Source organism: Corvus hawaiiensis, chromosome 11 (assembly GCF_020740725.1).
Source record: "Corvus hawaiiensis isolate bCorHaw1 chromosome 11, bCorHaw1.pri.cur, whole genome shotgun sequence".
Taxonomy (NCBI): domain Eukaryota; kingdom Metazoa; phylum Chordata; class Aves; order Passeriformes; family Corvidae; genus Corvus; species Corvus hawaiiensis.
This window is the reverse complement of record NC_063223.1, coordinates 18,875,655-18,894,993: the sequence shown is the minus strand read 5'-3', so window position 1 is coordinate 18,894,993 and position 19,339 is coordinate 18,875,655. Positions and strand designations below refer to the sequence as shown.

Here is a 19,339-nt window from a genome sequence, read left to right as displayed (position 1 = left end):
GCAAAGGGGTCTGTGCCCCTGTGTCACGGGTGCAGTCGGGCACAGCTGTGGCAACAGGAGCTGCTCCTGGTCCATCAGTCAGATGCCAGCTGAAGGAGTTGCTGTGTGAAGCCTCTTGAGCAGGTTTGGCACTTGTTACTCCAGGACAAAGCAGGTGGGGGCAGGGAGCCAGCATTCCCACAAGGAACAGTAACTACAACGTGTAATTCATTACAGCTTCTGGCTGTGCAAATACCCACTGCTGCTGGCACCCACCTTTGTTACTTCTCACCTAGAAAGGGCCCAGCACTCACCTTGGAAAGCAGAATCACTTTCTGGTGAGAAATAGCAAAGCAGAACTGACTCTGTAGGGTATGTGAAGGGGAAAAGCCCCGGTTCCTGCTCTCCCTGCAGCACCTTGCAGGGCACTGCTTGGTCCCCTTGGACTGGGGTTGGTAAACCAGGCCAGCCCTGGCTGTTTGGAAATGCCAGCTGTGTTCTGCCCCTTCCAGCCTCAATCTGCTGCAGGCTCAGATGGCATTCAAGTCATGCTGGCACTAGTTGAGTTATAACAATAAGCTAGAGCTGTTCTTTAGGAGCAGAACAAAGGCAGCACTATTTTTTTGAGTCTCTACGAAGTATTAGAGCTTTCTGCTGCTATTTCAGCAGGCTTACCAGTCGGAAAAGACTCAGAAGCTCCAGGGTGCTCTTAAGAGCTCAGTAGCATTTCATAACTCTCAGATGAACTGACACATGTACATTTTTTCTGCCTGCTTATAGTGTTGAGAAAAATCAAATCATTTGCAATAGTGTTACAAGATACCAAAAGCTCCCGAGAAACAAGGAAACCTTGCTTTGGCCTGAATTTTATGAGCTGACTGCAAGGAGAAGGTTTTGGAAGGAGCTTTGCAGGAATTACATTCATTTTGCTTTCTCATTAATGGTTAAAAATCAAAATTCAGAAGTAGGTGTTGCAACAAAGCAGAAGGGCACAAAACCAGATCCTAACAGCAAGCAGAAAGAGCCACAGCTGCTGTGTTACAAACAAGCAAGTAAAACTGGACAAAGGATTTTGTGTTTGGCAGTTAAACAGAGTAATTCCTCAGGCAGAGCAGGCAAGTAACTCTACAGTCATTACCTGGGTTCTGTCCTGCTGTGATTGTTGTGTCTGTTAGCAGGAAGTGGCAGAACCCCACAGTCCCAGGCAGGATGGGGCTGCTCTGGGATGCTGAGGCCTTTTGTCTCATGCTTGGACTGCCTTAGAATAAATAAGTAGCATTTATTCAGCAAAAGCACTCCTGAGCTGTTTCCCACAGCAGCTAGTGTTACACTAGGAATCTCTGCTCTTGCCTGTTTCTTCCTTTTGGTTAACTCACAAAAACAACAAATATTTTAAGAAAGTGATCAGGGCTAACCAAGCATTATTTTTTCACCGTAGTTTAAAGACAACTGGAGTTAAATTGTATATTGTTAAAAACCAGAGAGCCATGAATGAAAGTTACATTAAACTTTCTTTTAATTGAAGACAAATAAAAGAACCAAGGGCTCAAATGCATTTTAAAAAGACATCTTCTATTCCCCAATGTCTTCTCTCGAGCAAAATATACAGCACATATATATATATATATATATAACTACATTCAAGTACCAAACTGAATTTACATTTTCCCCAACAGAGAAAATAATGCACATGATTCACATACCTTAAACCCAACCATGCATAAAAACACTGCCAATAAATCAGGAGTTGAACATAATTCATCACACTACCATGTATTATTCTGAAGTATCGACATCGTTGGAATGCATTAACACTTGGGAGTCTGGGTTTGTAATGTGTAACCCTGCTTTAAAGTCCAGCTGTTCAGAGACTTACTTGTTCAAGATCTGTTCAAATTTAGGGTTAATAAAAGAAAATCCATTAAATGCAGACTGATCCATGGACTCGATCAGGTTTTTGTCGCTGTAAGACAATTTTGGCTTCTCGCTCAGGAATTCTCTGTCAAAGTTGTTGTAGTCACTTGCTGATTTCTGTGTTGGAGAGGGAAGACAGTTTGAGACAAACTTTGTAATTTTCTTCCAGAACAAATTACTTAAATGCAGAACTTTGGGAAGTTAGTCTTGGTGCTCCCTCCCTCCCTTCCCCTACTTTAGAGAGGGGGGGGGAAAAAAAAAAAAAAAATCTCATTTTAACCTATTTTAGCAAGACTATAAGATGATAACTGGGCAATTTCTTATTGTTAGTTGGAAACCACCAGAAATACCAAACCCAGGTTGCTTTGGAGAAGAACCACCTGGATTTGTGATAGCACTGGGTTATTACCCAAAGATTATCTATTGACAAAAGCAATGCAGCATTTACTTAGAGGTAAGGCCAGCATTTCTTGCCATTAACGAAAATATCTAAATTCCTGAGAGCATTTTACAGGCTGTACTTGTTCAGAGAAAACAGCAGTGCCCTATAGCAGCTGCTTTGTGTTTCATAGATATTCATGTAACTAAAAATTGTTTTACACTCTGAACCACCAAACATTACTGTTTGTAGGATCTTATATTTCCAGATTTCCCACTTCTCTGGGAACAAGCAACATGAAACCTTGTGTGTTTGAAGGGGACAGCTTTTCTCCATCGAGTACATTTTAAAGAGACTGCTGCCTCCAGATCATTTCACCTGTTCCAGTAACAGGCTGGAGAAGCACTGGTCTGGATTTTTAACCAGGTGAGCTGAAGCAGCAGCATCCCACTGTGATACAGATTGAGTTACAGTCTGTTCTTTAGGTGTTTTTTCAGGTAGCATCAGGCATGTACATTAATTCTAAGGTAAGTAGCTTAGACAATGCTGCTTCTTGCCCCCTTGGAGATGCTCAGATGAGTTTGAAGCAGCAGAGATTTAATGCTTGCACAGAGTGCCTGCAGTCAGGTACCAGCTGAGCAGCCTCGAGCTGCTGCTGCTCTTCCCATGTGCCATTTCAGAAAAGAAAACTGCAAGGAACTGTGAACAATTCTAACACAGAGAGGAAGGGAGGGCAAAGCTGTCTCTTGGTTTTGCTGAACGTTTTTTTCGTAAAGAAGCTCCTTGAGAGCAATAGGAGGACAGTCTTAACAGGAAGATCTCAGGGCAGTCACAGGAGTACAGTGCACCTGTGTGTAACTGAACCATCCCAGAACAATGGGCCTACAGCTATACACCTTCCTTATTTGTAAAATGGGAGGAGAAAATGGCAGTAGGATACCTTGTGCAGGTACAGAATTCACTGCTGTTTATGAAGAACAAAGAACAACCCACGTACCACTTTTGGCCTGAAGGGAGGGTCCACCTCCCTCTTCTCCAGCGCTGTCCAGTTGATTGTTTTGAAGAAAGGATGGTCTCTGATATTCCCAGTGACCCCAAGTCGTTTTGCTGGATCCCTTTCAAAGAGCTGCAAGAGAAGACACCCAGTGAAGTGTAAGAGCTGCTCCAAAGGTACACGGCAGTGGAAGAATTACAGGTATGGTGCTAAAACAAGTAAGGGTGCTGACAGCAAACACAGCATCAGGAATTAATCTGACCTGGCTTTCCCTTTGTAAGAGCAATTTGCTGATAAACAGTTCCTTTACTGGGAGGTTTATCTCTCCCTGGACAGAGACAGCACCAGGAGCCCAGGCTGATCACCAGTCCTACCTTTTCTAATATATCCTTCGACTCCTTGGTAATCCAGCGTGGGTAGTGAGGGGTGTCCACTCGGATTGACTCAAACAGTTCATCTTCATCATCCCCATGGAAGGGGGACTGGCCAATCAGCATCTCATACAGCAGGACCCCAAAGGACCACCAGTCCACAGAGAACGTGTACCGCAAACCCTGCAGGATCTTGGGCCACACAGGAGGGAACACAAGTAAGTGGTAGGAAGCAGCAATACATCCCAAAAACCAGGAGAGGTATTTCAAGAGAGAATCTTTAATAACTAGAGCATTTAGGGGAAAAATAAAAATCCATCTAGGAAATTGTGGGCACTGATGCACAGCTGTGGTTTTACCCTAGGCTGCTGTTTGTGGGAGTGTGGCCAGCTCCATGAACAGGTCTTTGCTCTCATTCAGGCATTTTCTCCCTTAACTTTCAGTAACCATAGACTTAGAAAACATCCTCTCTACTTCTTTACAAGATGAAGGGAGAAGCAAGTAGTGACGCAAAGTAGATTCCTATGGAAGGCTTTAAAAGCTAAATACCATAGCTGAGCTGCTTTGCAAATGAGATTTTTAAAAAAAATAACTGTAACATGCAGAATTTAACTCTGTGAGATTCCCTTTAGAAGCTCCTTTTGTTTTTAATTCTGGTTGTTTGCATAGGCACAAGTCTCTTCTCCATCTGCAGTGCACATACCATAGATTAATTAACCATGGGTGTGCTGGCTACAACTAACCCCCAGCTCTTAAAAAATTGAGCATTTTAACTTTCCAGACCCACATTTTTAAACTTCAAGCTACAGAATATTTAAAAATCTCAAGTACCTTCTATAAAGAATGCAGATACAATTTTTTCCTGATTTTTACTTCTAATTAGACTTGGACATTTTGGAACTATTAATCTACAAAGAGGTGATTAATCACAGCAGGGCACTAAATCCATGCCAGCACTGTCTGTGCCATACTGACCTCGGGAGCGATGTAGTCAGGGGTCCCACAGAAAGTGCTCGCCTTGTTGTCACCAACAACGTTTTCTTTGCACATTCCAAAATCAGCTATTTTGATGTGGCCTTCTTTATCAAGCATCACATTGTCCAGTTTTAGGTCTCTGCAAAAGGTATTTAAAAAATGTTGTGTTTTAAGTGAGTCATTTTTGTAATCAGACGCACACAAGTTCCTTCACTGATGAACACCTCCCCAGCTGCACACACAGAGGCTTTTCAAGAAAATAATCATCCATCACCATGATCCATCCAAAATGGTACTTTTGTGCTTTGAAGGCATGAAGGACAAGGAAAGAATTCTCTTGTCAGAGAAAATAAGAGGCTGAGGTGCATATATAGAATGTGACCTTATAATCCTCCACAGATCCAAAAGCACAGCCAGATCTCGTTGCTGCTGGAAGGCAGCGTGAGTTAATGCCCCAGAAGCTGAAACAGCAGTGCTGCACCAGCTCCAGGGCTCAAAAGAAGGATTGTGTTGGATTTTGAGAGCCTTTGGCAGGAATTTGATAGTTCGAAACCTGCCCAACTCTTAACAGTACCTGGGACTTGGTCCTGGTTACAGCACAAGTTCATGTGTTGTGGCATGGCCTGTGAAGTGTCCTATTGATGTCTTTTCTCAGAACAACACTACTCAACCAAGTAAGAGCTTTTTTCCCCCAGCAGTTTCCAAAAGCTACATTCCCTCGCTTTGACCGTGATGCATTTTTTGTCCATCTGGCTGCAGATGCACCTACCAAGGAGGGCAGGCTGCAGAGAAACTGAACAGCCCTCTGCTTACCAAGAAGGACTGAAATAGAGCAGAGCCTTTCACCTAAGAACAGGGCAGTCTTTTCTCCTGGGTAACTGAAGTTCCCAGTACCAGCAGTGGATCAGGGTCTGGCCCTTGATGCTTCAAGCAGAAACATCAATATTGTGCTTTGACCAGAAGGCAAAAGCAGGCACCTTTCACCTCGGTGGTTTGCTCAGGACCAGTGGGAACTGATATCCTCAAGGACCCTCTGCCTCACCTCCAGACTAAACAGGCTCATGATTTGAAGGCAGCGTTTGAAAATAACTGAAACAAAACTGGTTTTGTGTAACACAAATACCATTCCATCATTCCAGTTGCCAAGGAAAAAACCACATAAATAGAGATTCATCTCAGGCATGTTAATGGCCTTGGAACTACAGCAGATCTCTGACAGACAGCTTGTGCTTGTTACATCAATCAGGAATTCAAAGATGCATGAAGTGCTAAGACAGTTCCCAGGTCCCAGCCTGGAGCTGCCTGGTACTCACCTATAAATAATGCCTTTGCTGTGAAGAAACTGGAGCCCACATAAAATTTCAGCTCCGTAAAACCTGAAAAGACCAAAGCATCTTTTAATCTTCACTCAGTTACAATGCAGTCAATGCAGGTAACCAAAATAATGCTGCGGGCATCTTTTCATGGAGTGAGAAGCACTGTACACATCTTTAAATCCCACCATACCCGTGTTTAGGCAGCCAGATGCTGTAACCTGCAAGTCAATCCCTTCACCACACATCGGCAGTGTCCAACACCAAACAGCAGAGGGGACACGCAGCAATTGCTGTAGGGTTGCATCCACTTCCCTCAGGGAACACCATCCCTTTCCTCCTCTTTAATAACAGTCTTTGCGTGGTCTTAGTGATATGCACATGCCTTTTAAAAGCTACTGGGAGCTCAGCCCTCAAGGATTTCTGCAGGAGTGACTGGGCACCAATGGCAAGGTTAGAACTGGGCCTCACCTGTCTCTCCCTCTGCACCTGCCTGGTCACAACAGACAGATGGAAAAGTGGCATCACTTCAGGGGCACTCTCCTCAAAAAAAGAGGTGTTAATCTAGGGGACATGAAGGAAAATCTAAAAGAATGCTTCCCTCTTCCTCAAAAGGTATTGATTTTTTTTCTTTAATTGGAAAAACACAAAACTATTCCACTTCTGTATAGCAGATGAATGTTGGTCCAAAACAAATAGGCACAGAATGTAACAGGAGAGGATGCCAGATGCACAGATGCTTGCTGGGATGCAGGTAAGCTGGAGGGCCTTTATCCAGATTTTTGCTGGACAGAGTGGGAAGGGAGCTGACCTATACAACTGGCTGCTATTGATGCCAGACTTCTTGTTCTGGTCCCATCCAGTCAGCATTCCTTAGTGCAGTGCCACTAACAGGAGCCATTTTCCTGGGGTTTACAGATAGGTCCAGTACCCTGCACTGTTACTTTTTAAGGTTTACATGCCACCCCTTCAATGATGCCATTAAAACTGCTGTGGATTTGGGTAGGAGAAGAGAAAACTGACCTCAAGCTAAAAATGATAGCTAAAGTAACAATAATACAATATTTTTGCATCTTTTAAAGATCACTGGAGCTAAACACTTAAGTCAGAGATAACTGACACAAGTGCCCTTGCTAAACAAAGTGCTTACCCATGGAATTAGCATCTCATGGAATGCATGTTTTTTTTGTACTATCATGTCAATTTAGCAATAGTAGTAAATAAGTGTTGAATTTTTCCCCTCCATGCTGTTTTCCAATTTTTTCCATCAAAATACTGTCCTAAAGTACACTGAAGCTGTACCTTTTGCTTTTCAGTGCTGGCTCGTGTTGCAGTTTATTTTGCACCTCTAGGTACAAGCATCCCATCAAGTAAAACATCACTCTGCTATGTAAATTAGGAAAGCCCAACTCCACACATCATTAAGTGAACTTCTTCATTGTATTCAACCAGTGCCTAGAAACATCCTTTCAATTATCAGCCACTGAAACTTGACTGCAGATAAGGAGGGGCACAGAACTAGAAGCCATGAACCCAGAGACCAAAATCATTCCTGGAGGTGGGGAATGAAGGGTGGAGGACTCACGTTGCTCTGTAGAGATCGAAACGCCCCTTGTCTTGTATGTGGAACATCAGATCTCCCCCGTTCAGGAACTCCATAACGAAGAACAAATGATCCTTTAGCAAACAACCAGGGAATGGAACAATTACTGATGCTATTCCAGCCATAAATGAAGTAGCAATGTGCCTCCAGGGGACCAAGCAGCCACTCCCCTCTTCTCCTGAAGGATTTCTCTGTTGCATGTACCCCTACGAGGCTCCTACAGAGTTGAGTGGCCTGGTCTTGTAAATATAAACATCTGATCTTGTATTCTGTGGGTTTCTAGACTTAATACACACTTAAATAAGACTTACTGATTTCTACCTGTGACAGTCATCCTTTTTCCCCCTCACCGAGGGTAAAACTCAGATCAAGGACTTAAATCCAACTCCTTCTTATTCCAGGCTGCATAGATGTTTTTCTGACTTTATTCTGTCCTTATCAAGGTATGTTTGGTCATACTCGTATTTACTTTCCACAAGGCCCGTGAATTATTGCACAGAGCACAGGAAAAGGACATTTAATTCTTGCATCACTAAATTACTGGCATTTGACTGCTGGTATCAGCATCCATTAAAAGGCTCAGTCTGTTGTGTTGCTGTCACCACTTGACTTTTTCTTACCTTTGTCTGAAAGGTGCAGTAAAGATGTGTGAGAAATGGATTTTCCCAGGCAAGAGCGAGGACCCTCTTTTCCACCATGGTACATTCCACATCATCATCAATTAGCACCACGTCCTTTTTCAGAGCTTTGATAGCAAAGAATTCGTTCTTCCCTTTCAGCTCGGCAAGCAGAACCTCCAAAAAATAAAAGGTGAGAGTACAGCACACGTAGGAAAGACTGGTGCTGATGTATCAGTGCAGGAAAGCCAAAGGTGTTCACAGCAGGTGCACTGACAATTCAAAAAACCACATCTAAATGGGAAAGATGAGGGAGATTTGGGAAGGTGAAGCTGCTGGACACTGAGATGAGGAGATGGGGCTCAAGGACCACACAGCACAGGCTCAGCAGTTTTTCTGTCAATGTCTTGTGAGCGTATAAACAGCAGCCATGTAAAGCCTGTTCTGTCACTAGAGCTGTAGCTCCAGAGACAGCAGTGGACAGAGCCTGTGGAGGTCGCACTGCTCTCTCAGACATCCCCTGCCATTGCACTGGGGCCTTGTGAGGCTGTTTCTGTTTGGAGGGAACAGAACTAAAAGATCCATATCCGTACTGTGTGCATTAAAGGGCAGTTCCTCTGCCTCGATACTAAACACTGACAAACTGCTGTGCATGATGCATCACCTTTGGGTTTAGACAAGATCCAGCTGATGAAATTCTAGTGTCTTTGACAAAGATGTCTATATACAATTCTGTCAGATGATTACTGACCTAAGAAGCTGTGAGACCTTTCTGGTTAAAGGAAATAGCCCATCACATTGCAGAGACCAAGCGAGGCAGACACCTTAAGCTCTCAGTGTGTCACATACCTTTCCAAAGCTTCCTTTCCCCAGCACTTTGTGGAAGACAAAGCTGTCTATGTTGAATTTTCTCCTTGCAATTCTTGACACTGTCTCAGCTGTGCGGCCCTCCCAGAGCTTATCATACTCACTGTTATCTGCTGAGCAAAACAGGGAGGGGAAAGTTCAGTGCATGCAGGAACACTGCAGGACTCAGAGCCCTGGGTAGGAATTAGGTACTAACATAGTATATTTCAATGCATCTGCTGCTGGAATTACTGGTGAACCTAAGCATAAGGGGCAACTCCTGTGTAAGCTTTTTGTGTGGCCAGGAGATGGTAAAATGAAATACATGCTGCTTTTTTAAACAGCACTTACTAAAAAATCCTGTCTAACACAAGGCAGGAATGAACAACGACTTAAATTGTCTGGTAGGTAAGTGGCTGTATTGAAACATTGATTGTTTTCTCACCTGTTGTGTCTCCTCCTGGAGCTTTATGTTTCTTATCAAAATCCTGATAAATACCAACACTTTCTACAGATCCAGAATCAGACCTTCGTGTAGATTTCTGAGGAGAAGGGGAACATTTGAAATTATATTAGCACTGTTACTTTAGAAATAGAGTAATAGCTTTACATTTAACATGATGGTAGCATAAACTTTTAATTATTAACTCCCAGTAAATATCTTTTCTCAAGAAGTCTGGTTCATAGACTATTTAGTCACCTTCTTCACAGCTTCACATCAGCCATTTGCTTTACTTCCTTCACTGCAAGAAAATAAATCACAAATTCCTGAACAGTCTATGTTGTATTGTTCACTGCAAAATTATTAAAGGGATAATGGTTTGAATCCACAGTGGGAAGAATTTGACCTGCGGGAAAATGTCCCCTTGCATGTGTGTTCATGTGAAAGAGGAGATGGGAATCACTGTTATCCTGGACATGCTGAAGTCATATCTTGATGTGACATCTGTCTTTAGCACAGGGAAGCCTCTTTTACATATGGAAGATCCCCGAGATCAAATTTCAGTAATGAAAAGATTGAGCTCCAGTGTCATGAAAGAGCTGGTGCAACAGCTCTCACTGTTTTCAAAGTAAATATCCTGTGAAAGCTTAGGAATACACATCTCAGAGGAAGCGCTGTTGGCTTTTGTGAGAGATTTTCCTGTTTTATTTCAGAGCTTGTGTCTGAATCTTTATTTGCAGAAGCTGACCACAAAAGAATCATGCTGGAGCAGGAGATGAACAAGGCAAGCTATGGGGCCAGGATTAATTCCAGAGGGGTTTTCTGTGTGTGTGTATATATTTGTATCAGAAGAATAAAAATTGAGAAAATGTGGTATATTTCTCCTTATTCACTTAATTTTATCATTCAAGTGGAATTTTAAAGTTGAAGCACGTAAAAACAGATTTCAGCATTATTATGCCACTGATTAATTCATTAAACAGAAAGGGACAGAATAATCTTGGCACCACAGAAGAACAAAATTGGATTTCAGGAAACCACACACCCTTTTAAAAATTCTTTGAGTGATACACCCCTTCCCCTATTTCAGTTTCAGGCTACTGATATCTTTGTCAGTCTCTGTAAGTGTCAAATTAAAAAAGAAAAAGCTGTTTGCCTTTCCTCTTTTCCAAACACAGTTCCCCATAAAAGTGATGCAGAGAAGATGAAGTGAAAACCCCAAAGTGCTCTGAAAACAAATAATTACCTGACAAATGGCAATAAAGCTTACCTGGCTAACTTGATTTAAAGCTTCAGCTAGCAACTTCTGGTTTATTCCACATAAGTTTGCCACCTTCTTCTGGCATTTATGATGAACGTTCATCCCACATTCTAAAAGAAATGTACGGATTGTTATACAAGCATCAGGAAAATACTGACATTACAACAAACTGCTGTTTTCTGTGCAGTCAGAAACCTTTTTTAAGACTGACTGGACATGGACCTGTCATTGCTACCAAAATTACAGTCTTTATCCTTTAACACAATGAAGGCTAAAAAATGTTTCACAAGGAAAAAACCTCCACTCATCATTACTTTATTCTCCAAATCACTGACAATAAAGAATCATCTTGCCTTTTTGTGGGAGAATTATAAAAGCAATGTTTACAGTAAATGCTTTGAACACACTTTTAGGTGCTACGTTGAGTCAGTCTCCAAATTTCAGCTATTCCCAAAGTAGTAATTTCAATAATACTCAAGATTACACCTCTGGGGTGTCTCCTGACTCCTTTAGCAGCTCACCTTGGCTGAGCTGTCCCACAAGCCCAGTGCCTCTGTCTCTCTTTAGTACAAAAGCTTTTTCAGTCCATATGGACGAGATGAATCCCACCCTACACCAGACACAGTGTGCAGCAACCGCAGTCTCCAGTGGGGGGAACACTGGAAAAGCACAGAGAGCTGCCAGAGCCCTCCTCCTCCTCACCTTCACACTTGAGCCCTTGCCTGACCAGCCCCCAGAGCAGGCTGCCACAGTGGTCACAGAAGGTGGGGCTCATGTAGTTGTAGACTCTGAAGCGGTGGGGCATGTCGATGTTGAACCGCTCCTTCTGGAACTGAGCATAGCCACAACAATTTCATTTCAGCTCCCTCATCCGGCAGGAAATGGATCTGCCCATCACACACCACCCACCCCTCACAGAGCTTTGCCCACTGCTTGTTACAGTTCGCACAAAGCAAAGACAGAACCTTGGGTTGTACAGCCAAGCATCTCCCAAATGGAGTTGGCAGCTTCTGTACAAGGTTTTGTTAGTTCAGCAATGTTTAATTACATAATTACACTCTAAATATATTGTTCCAGCTCTTACCATTGTGTCCCTGCTGTTGGCTGCAGTACCAGTACACCTCCCAATGATTTTATCAATGCATTTCTTATGAATAGCAGCATTGCATTCTTCAAGACATGCACAAGAAAAAAAAGGATTCCTTCAGATAATAAACACATGGGATGAGATGTTTGCATTTAACAGCAGAATGTGAAAATCATACTCCTTTTGCATTATACTATATCCACCAAAAGCTTACTTTCTATCAAGATAATAGTCTTTTTAAAGCTGATTCCCCCATCCCTTTTCTTTTACCATAAACTTTATTTCTAAACTAAATCAGCTTCCATTAAGCAATGCCCCCAGCATTTGCCAACAGGACAGTATTACACTTTTGAGCTTTACCCTTTGATAGCTCCTCCCTGCTTGGAATAATGCACAGATCTATGCTAAGTCAAAAGTGATTTTCAATTCAGCTGTAAAAACCCTCAATAGTTGTAATTCATTTTAGAAAATGTTTCACAAAAAACTGATGTCATAAATGAGTGCAACTTTTCAATAGCATTACAGACTTCTGAGAAGAAGAGCCAAGTCTAAATCTTGATACTAAAACCTCAGGTAGGAATCAATCAGATTCCTTTGGTTATTGTGCAAAAGTGATATTTAACATCTACTGCTAACCATAGTGATGATGCATTGTGCCATGCAAATTTACAGATTTTTTTCAAGAGTAACTATTAGATCTCCAGATTCATGTGGAAAGCAGCATAAGAAAAAAGGAAAACAAAACAGAAAATCAACTTACGTCTACATTTGTATCCCTGCTTGTTGAGTCCCCTGAAAAACAAATTATAAAAAAGGAAATCAATAAATTTTCTGGAATAAAAGGTAGCTGGTGTTTATTTTATTTTTACCATGTCAACCAACCAATTACTAAGCTGGTCAAAATTCTGCTAATCAGAATCCTCTGTCTTAGGAAAGCAGGGTTTAGAAGATAAGGTCTTGTGTTTTGATAGACGAGCAAATTAGGAGAAAAACCCAGAAATGACAATGTTTCAATCACATGGGAAATCCTCCCAGCCTGACTTCGGACAAAAACAGCCTTACTACCAAAGGGATCCAACTTCTGGCTCTCTGTGGGTCTTTAGTCTCAGACCCACCCATCTCATTCTCCTGTGACAGAGCTGCTGATGATCACAGGCCAGATATCACTTGAGGCTGATGGAATTTCTGTCTATTACTTCAGTGGCAAAAATGTTCAAGCTCTATTTTTCATTTTCATTTTTCATCTATTTTTTTATTTTCCAATGTGAAAGACAACTATAGTTCTTAGGTAAAAAAATGCATTTAATGAGTATATAACCTCAATTCCTCAACCCACACAAATTTATTTGTCACATTTTGTCTGAGTATACCCGAAGCAAATTTTGCAGTTATTTGGCCCTTGAAAGTGGGGAAGCTTAGATTTTCCTTCTTACCACACAAAGTCTCTGCAGACAGAGCAAAATGTAGGTTGTCCAAAGAAGGTGGCAATAAATTCATGGTTTTTGATGTAGTGGATTTTGGCTTGCTTGATAGCCCCTCTCCTGTTGATAGTTACTGTCCCCTCCTCTTCCTTCATTGACTGTCTGCAGTCTGAGGGGGAGACAGAAAACACACTTTTAATACTTCCAGGTATTACAAAGGTTAATAATCACTTCTCCCAAATGTTCATCTTGTTTTTCTGTTTCAGACTCGTGTTTCTGTTCATCTTACACCTGCACTCAGCAGACTTTCAGTCCAGCAGGGGTGCTACAGGAGCACACACTGCTTCCCAAGGTGTCCTGTGCAAGTGCTTCCATCTCCTGCCCACGCAGAAAAAGCCTTCAGCTGATGAACTGAGAGCAAAAAGCAGGGATGGAGCACAGTTTTGCTAGAGAAGTGACAACCACTTTTTTCTTGAAAAAAAATAAATACACGATTTATGATATGTGATTTATGTTTAAGATAAAGAAACATTTTATTGGAAGCAGGAGAGTCAGCAAAGCTTCCCATGCTGCTGCTCTGCCTGCCCTCCTGAACCAGGACTACAGCAGAAATTCACATGAATTGCTGCAGGACCTTCTGAGTGACCACAGGACCATCCTACTGGGAGGTGGCTTTCTTCTAGCCTCCAGAATCATTAAGCAGCAAGGACAAATGAGATTTTCAATTAGACATTTCCATTTTGCTGTCTCCTAACGCCCATGTCTTATCTGTCTGCAAGTCTCAGTCTCATTCCTCTCCCGTTCTAGCCCCCATGGAGTCAGATTATTCAGTATTATAATAATGCTACCTGCTCCCATCTACTGTAGCATCTAATACTGAATCACATAGAAACTACACGTAGCATTAAGGCAAGAATTAAAGCAACAAACAAATTCTCAGGTTCCAAGTCCAAGTGGCTCATACAGGTCCTCATTAGAAGTTATGGTTATTTTCACTCATTTCCAAAGAAGCTTCTGAGTTTCTTTTACAAAAGTGAGTATTTGTGGCTGCAAGACTGAGATACAAACTCAGACTATTTAGTCTTAATTAGACATTTTTAAAGTCATAGGGGTTTGTAGCAGAGGTACCCCAATGCAGGTGTATCAAGAGATGGGGTAAGTGGTGATTTAACCCTAGAACACATTTCTTGTCAACTGAAAGGGGCTGTTGAGGCACAATCCCATCCAGCAGGGAAAGATAAAGGCTTGAGCCAGCAATGAGGAGCTGATCAGCCACTAACTCCATCAGCTCTGGCCAGCAGCTTGTGGGTCCCAGCCTGGAAGAAATGTGGACATGGTTCACATGTCCAAAGTGCTGCAAAGCTTCAACAGGAGCTTGCTGTTTGCAGGCTGGGAATTTCCACAGCAGTGGAGTAAGGAGAAAGTCAGAAGAGCATTTTTCCCATTGTCAGTATAACAGTTTTTAAAAATTTGCTCTGTTGCATTGCTGCCTTTTACCATTATCAGTGGGAGCCTTGATTGTAGCACTGACAGGAGCAGATTTGTTTCCTTTGCCAAGTCACACTCGCTGCAATGCCTGAGCTTACTACGAAGTTACCCAGGAGCTCTGGTTTTCTGTCTGCTAGATGCACCTGGTTCTTGTCATTTTTTTTAGCTGGCTGCCACCACTGCTATTCCAGCAGACTGCTGAACCTGGAATACAATCTGTCACGTGAACATTCTGAGTGTCCTAAACGACTTTATCTGTCACAGCCTCCAGCAGTCACACTGCAGCAGCATGTACTCTTAGAAAAGAAACGACATCATCAGCTCAGAGGTTAAGGAAAGATTAAGCATATTACTGAGAAAAGAAAGTTCAAAAAAGGTCCCCGGTTCTACCACTAGGTATTAACGTACCTTTCTGAGGAACTGGCCACCTGGTTCAGAGAAAAACCCATCCTGACAGCCCCTGAAAGGACCTCCCAGCGTGCACTCTGACAGCCCCGGAGTTACCTCTGCCCCTCCAGGAACAGGATTCGTTTTCGTTGTTCAAACAGGCTACTGAGTTCCCCCAACACAAACTCATCAGCTGCTGCACTTCAGCTTGTGGCAGTCTGCAAACAGCGCTATCTCTTTGTTTAATCCTCCTCAGCAAACACACAGACCTCACCCACTGCTCCCCAAACGCTGCAGAGAAACAACACTTGTGTGGTGCAAGGGAAACAAAGTGGTTGAGAGGCAGCAATACTTCATATTGTTTGCTGCACCAAGAGGATGTCTTTGTAAGGGAGATTTAATCAGTAACAGCAACAAAGCAGAAAAAGGCCCTTTGCTTTATGGCAGTATTCTGAGGAGATCACCTGAGATGCAGCAAATTAACAAACAAAAACCTTTCTAAAGTCTGTAACAACGGCAAGCCAAGTGTTTAGTGAGGAACAAACGGGTGAAGAGGACACCTCATGCTGAAATACTTGGAGCAATTTAGTATTGCTGATACTGCGTGCAGAAGTCTCTGACAAAACTTGATCAAGATATGGGAAACACTGGTGTTTCCTCCCTGTCTGAAGCCCTGATATCAAACTTAAGAGAAATGTGTGAGACTGGCATTTAGTTCTTTGAGAGGGTAATTATATAAACGAATTGTTTTAGGTTTTTTCTTCTTTTTTTTCTTTGCACATTTTCCTTAAGTATACTTTAATGGGGAAGAATGCTTGAGCACAGCAAAACCTCAAAATCTGCATGTGAGAACACAGAGTCTTTACAACACCAGCTGCCCTGTGCCTTTGCGAAAACCAACCGATATAACGAAGTATAGCTGAAAACATTTTTGTCTGGTTCAGAAGCAGCAGAGGGGTTTGGAGAGCAGCTGTGACTCAAGTTCATCTGGAGCTGAGGTAGCTCTGAAATTACAGTGTAATTTCAATTTACTATGGGCACGTCTAACAAGTTATATTTAATGTGTAAATTGCTGTTAATGTGTACTGCTCCAGAAAAATTTAAAGCAGCTCAGCCAGCCCTGGAGTTAGCTGGAGAATAAAGGCTTAATTCCAAAGATGCAGGGAAATCAACAATTGCAGGGAAGTAACTTTCACAACTGTATGGATGCAGGGTGGAGATGGGGGGGGGAAGGGAGAAACACAAAGGGAAAAACTTTGCTTCCCCCTCCAAGCAAGCCAGGATTCCCATAAATGAAATGCCTGTCATGAACCAGCACATGGTCAGAAAGAGCATGTACAAAACAGCTGAATCAGCAACTAGGATCCAGGTGACCTCTGCAGCCTGGACTTGACATTAATCATTTTGGAGCCAGCACACACCATTAAACATAATCCATTTCCTCTAGTGAGAGCTGTGGTTAATATTTGTCACTGACATATTCATGTATTTCAAGGTCCCTTCTCAAAACTTGCAGCTGATCTGACACAAGCCCCCAGAACTCCTCTGTGCTGTCCTTTCATGAAGAAACCATTAAGCAGGGCTGTGAATGGACAGTGCAGCTCTCCAGACTGCTCTAAACACACCCCTGTATTCACTGCTCAGCTGCAGTGCCCGTCCTGCTGAACATTTCACAGTCCCCACAGCCACTAACAACACCCAACCCATTGCCTGGAAAACATTTACTAAAATAATATTGCCAGAGCTCTGCTGAGCTGTAATAAACCTCAAGGTGAGATGTCACATTGTCTCAATTGAACCTCAAAAGTCCAAGGACGAAAGAAAACAACCTCAGGATAACCCTGCTAGTTTCTTTAAAAGAAAGCATTGAAAAAATATTTACCATCTTCAGAGTTCATTTTTCATTTTAACCTGCTCATTTCATGGTGCTGTTTGTGAACAGAGGAAAGATAACAGTGCTACTGTCAGAGACTGGGAACCAGGACTTCACTTCAGACAGGGACAGGAAAGGAATTTTCTGAGCTGGTTGCTCAGGCTGAGATTTGCCTGAAACTTTTATTATAAATTACAAACCCCACTAACATTTCTGTTCAGTGTCTGTCTCCTTCTGTTGTTCTGCAGCCTTGCACTTGGCTTTGTTAGAAAGTTAACTGCACCTCCAGGTCAAGAAAAATATTAATCTCTCAGAGCAATCATTAAAAGGGAAAGCTTGTTCCTTACAAAGGAGACTTTCCCAGCACGGACTCTCTCAGAGGCAAACTGCTCTTTAACCTGGTCCTGGAGAAGATTGCTTTAAAGATCATCTGTTAAAAAAACCAACCCAACCAAACCCAAAAAGCCCAAGAAACCATTTACAGAAATAAAAGTTTCCCAAAAGCCTACAGTTCTGTGACATGAATTTGCTATGTTAAATCATTCTGGTCTTTGTGCTACCCCTCTAAAGAGGATCACAGGTTTGGGTCAGAGCATTTAATTCCTATGTCCTGCCACAGGCAGGGATAACTTCCACTAGACCAGGTTGCTCAGAGCCCTGTCCAGCCTGGCCTTGAACAAATCAAGGATGAAGTCCTGCCTTGGCTCCTGAGCCAGCACCTACTGCTGCTCTGACAGAGGGGCTGCTCTGCAGCTACTTCAGTATGTACTGACCTAACCTTTGCTAGACATTACTGACACCAGGGTCTTGTAGAAAAGTATAAAACAAAACATCAGCTTTAACAAGCACTGCTTTTTAATTCAGGATTTAAAAAAACCCCAAACCAAACACACTTCAGCCTTTGTAGTGCTCCCACCCACCCAGAGCTGCAGTGCCTGTGCTCAGCGTACAGAGCTCTTGTTTTACAGCTCAGTGTTTGCTAAATGCTTCTGCAGAGACCTCTGGTATTCTCATTTGTGGTGATAAAACCAGGAATAAACTGGAAAATAGGTTTTCTTTCTTTTTCAAATTACACAGTAAAACCAACTTTTAAAGATACAGCATCTGAATCAAACTTTTACTGAACTGAGTATCAGATTTTCTCTGCTCCACACGACACGTTAACTACCTTGGGAACCACAGCCACACCAACCTGGTGTCTATGAAATCACTACAACTGCAACTGCCTGACTTTCCTAGAGAAAAATCAGAAGATAAAGCCTGCAGATTTTTTATTAAATTCATGCAATTGCACTTCTAGGTGCAGATGAAAGCAGATGCGAGGTGCCATTGTGAATAACCTCCACATTCGCAGCATTTTCTCATTTCAATGATTAAATCATACCAACATCCCCGTGTACAACTGTAAGGCCCAGTTCTGGCTTTTCAGCCCTCATCACATTTATTTATTGAAAATGTGACCATCCCTCCACAACACCCCTCATCCATAGAGATACTTTCTTCAAAACTCACAATAGACAGATTGAAATGGCAAATCTGTGATTTACCCTATTATTTTTCACAGATAACTCAGAAAAATGCTGATGTCTTATGCTTCCCCAACACTCATTTCAACACACAGAACAACATATTCAAAATATATGCAGGTCTCTGGTTCATGTCCGTCTCCTGGAAGTCAGACAGTTGAGATATCAAAAGTTGACATGCAAATGACTCACCTTCTGGTACTTCTAACGGCATTTTAAGGAAAAAATTCACTATCCCTTTCTGCAGGAAGCTGTAACCAGCAGAACAGCAATTCAGAATTCACAATTCAAACCAACTAGCACACTCCCAAAGCTGCTAACACTGCACAAGACACTCAGGAGAGCGAGGTTCTGCCTTTTCTTACTTGAGGTCATCATTAACCACATTTGAATAAACAAAGATCAAGCAAAGCATTACACGTATTGCAACTCCCACCTATTAAAACTAAAGCTGCTTTACAGAATTATAACCTAGTTTCAATACTACAATGAGAGGAGAGGTAGAAGGAAAACAATTTCAAAATGAAAATTGAGGTTGACACCCTGTTCTCACATTTCACACACCAAGAGAGAAGCTTTTGAATTTCCAGCACAAGCTCATATTCAAATCACAGGACAGAAGACAAAAAAGTTCTTTGACAGCTCTAAGGGCTCTGCAGTCCCCATTTTACAGGGTCTAGAAAGAAAAAAACCTCTAAGTTTGGTAAGACTTTTCATATGTAGCCCTAAATCAACTGGCCAGGCCTCAATCTGGAACAAGAATATTCAAATGAAAAGTCTCAGTGTAGTCTACCATGGAAAAACCTTAAATACCAGCTTATTCTGTGATTTTTTTTCTCTCTAAGAATATACCTGTTAATGGA

General features: G+C 42.2%; 1 protein-coding gene and 1 long non-coding RNA gene across 3 annotated transcripts in view; one reads left to right on the top strand and one right to left on the bottom strand.

The window, feature by feature from the left end:
• Positions 1–1,471: 1,471 nt before the first annotated feature.
• PRKCD (protein kinase C delta) overlaps positions 1,472–19,339 on the bottom strand; it is a 60,691-nt gene continuing 42,823 nt past the window's right edge. Inside the window, exons 5-18 of one of the 2 annotated variants that reach the window (XM_048315209.1) lie at positions 13,215–13,371; positions 12,542–12,573; positions 11,779–11,864; positions 11,397–11,526; positions 10,704–10,804; positions 9,437–9,533; positions 8,995–9,125; positions 8,149–8,322; positions 7,511–7,602; positions 5,926–5,988; positions 4,613–4,751; positions 3,641–3,829; positions 3,270–3,398; positions 1,472–2,010 (exon numbers count right to left, since the gene is read on the bottom strand). In XM_048315209.1, coding sequence (XP_048171166.1) covers positions 1,852–2,010; positions 3,270–3,398; positions 3,641–3,829; positions 4,613–4,751; positions 5,926–5,988; positions 7,511–7,602; positions 8,149–8,322; positions 8,995–9,125; positions 9,437–9,533; positions 10,704–10,804; positions 11,397–11,526; positions 11,779–11,864; positions 12,542–12,573; positions 13,215–13,371 — 1,679 coding nt within the window. In that variant the 3' untranslated portion in view covers positions 1,472–1,851. The remainder of the gene's footprint in view (positions 2,011–3,269; positions 3,399–3,640; positions 3,830–4,612; positions 4,752–5,925; positions 5,989–7,510; positions 7,603–8,148; positions 8,323–8,994; positions 9,126–9,436; positions 9,534–10,703; positions 10,805–11,396; positions 11,527–11,778; positions 11,865–12,541; positions 12,574–13,214; positions 13,372–19,339) is intronic. The other variant, XM_048315210.1, reaches the window with a different exon arrangement.
• LOC125331352 lies at positions 2,004–10,306 on the top strand. Its single transcript, XR_007206009.1, has 2 exons — positions 2,004–2,698; positions 8,162–10,306. It is a non-coding gene; the product is annotated as an uncharacterized LOC125331352 (long non-coding RNA).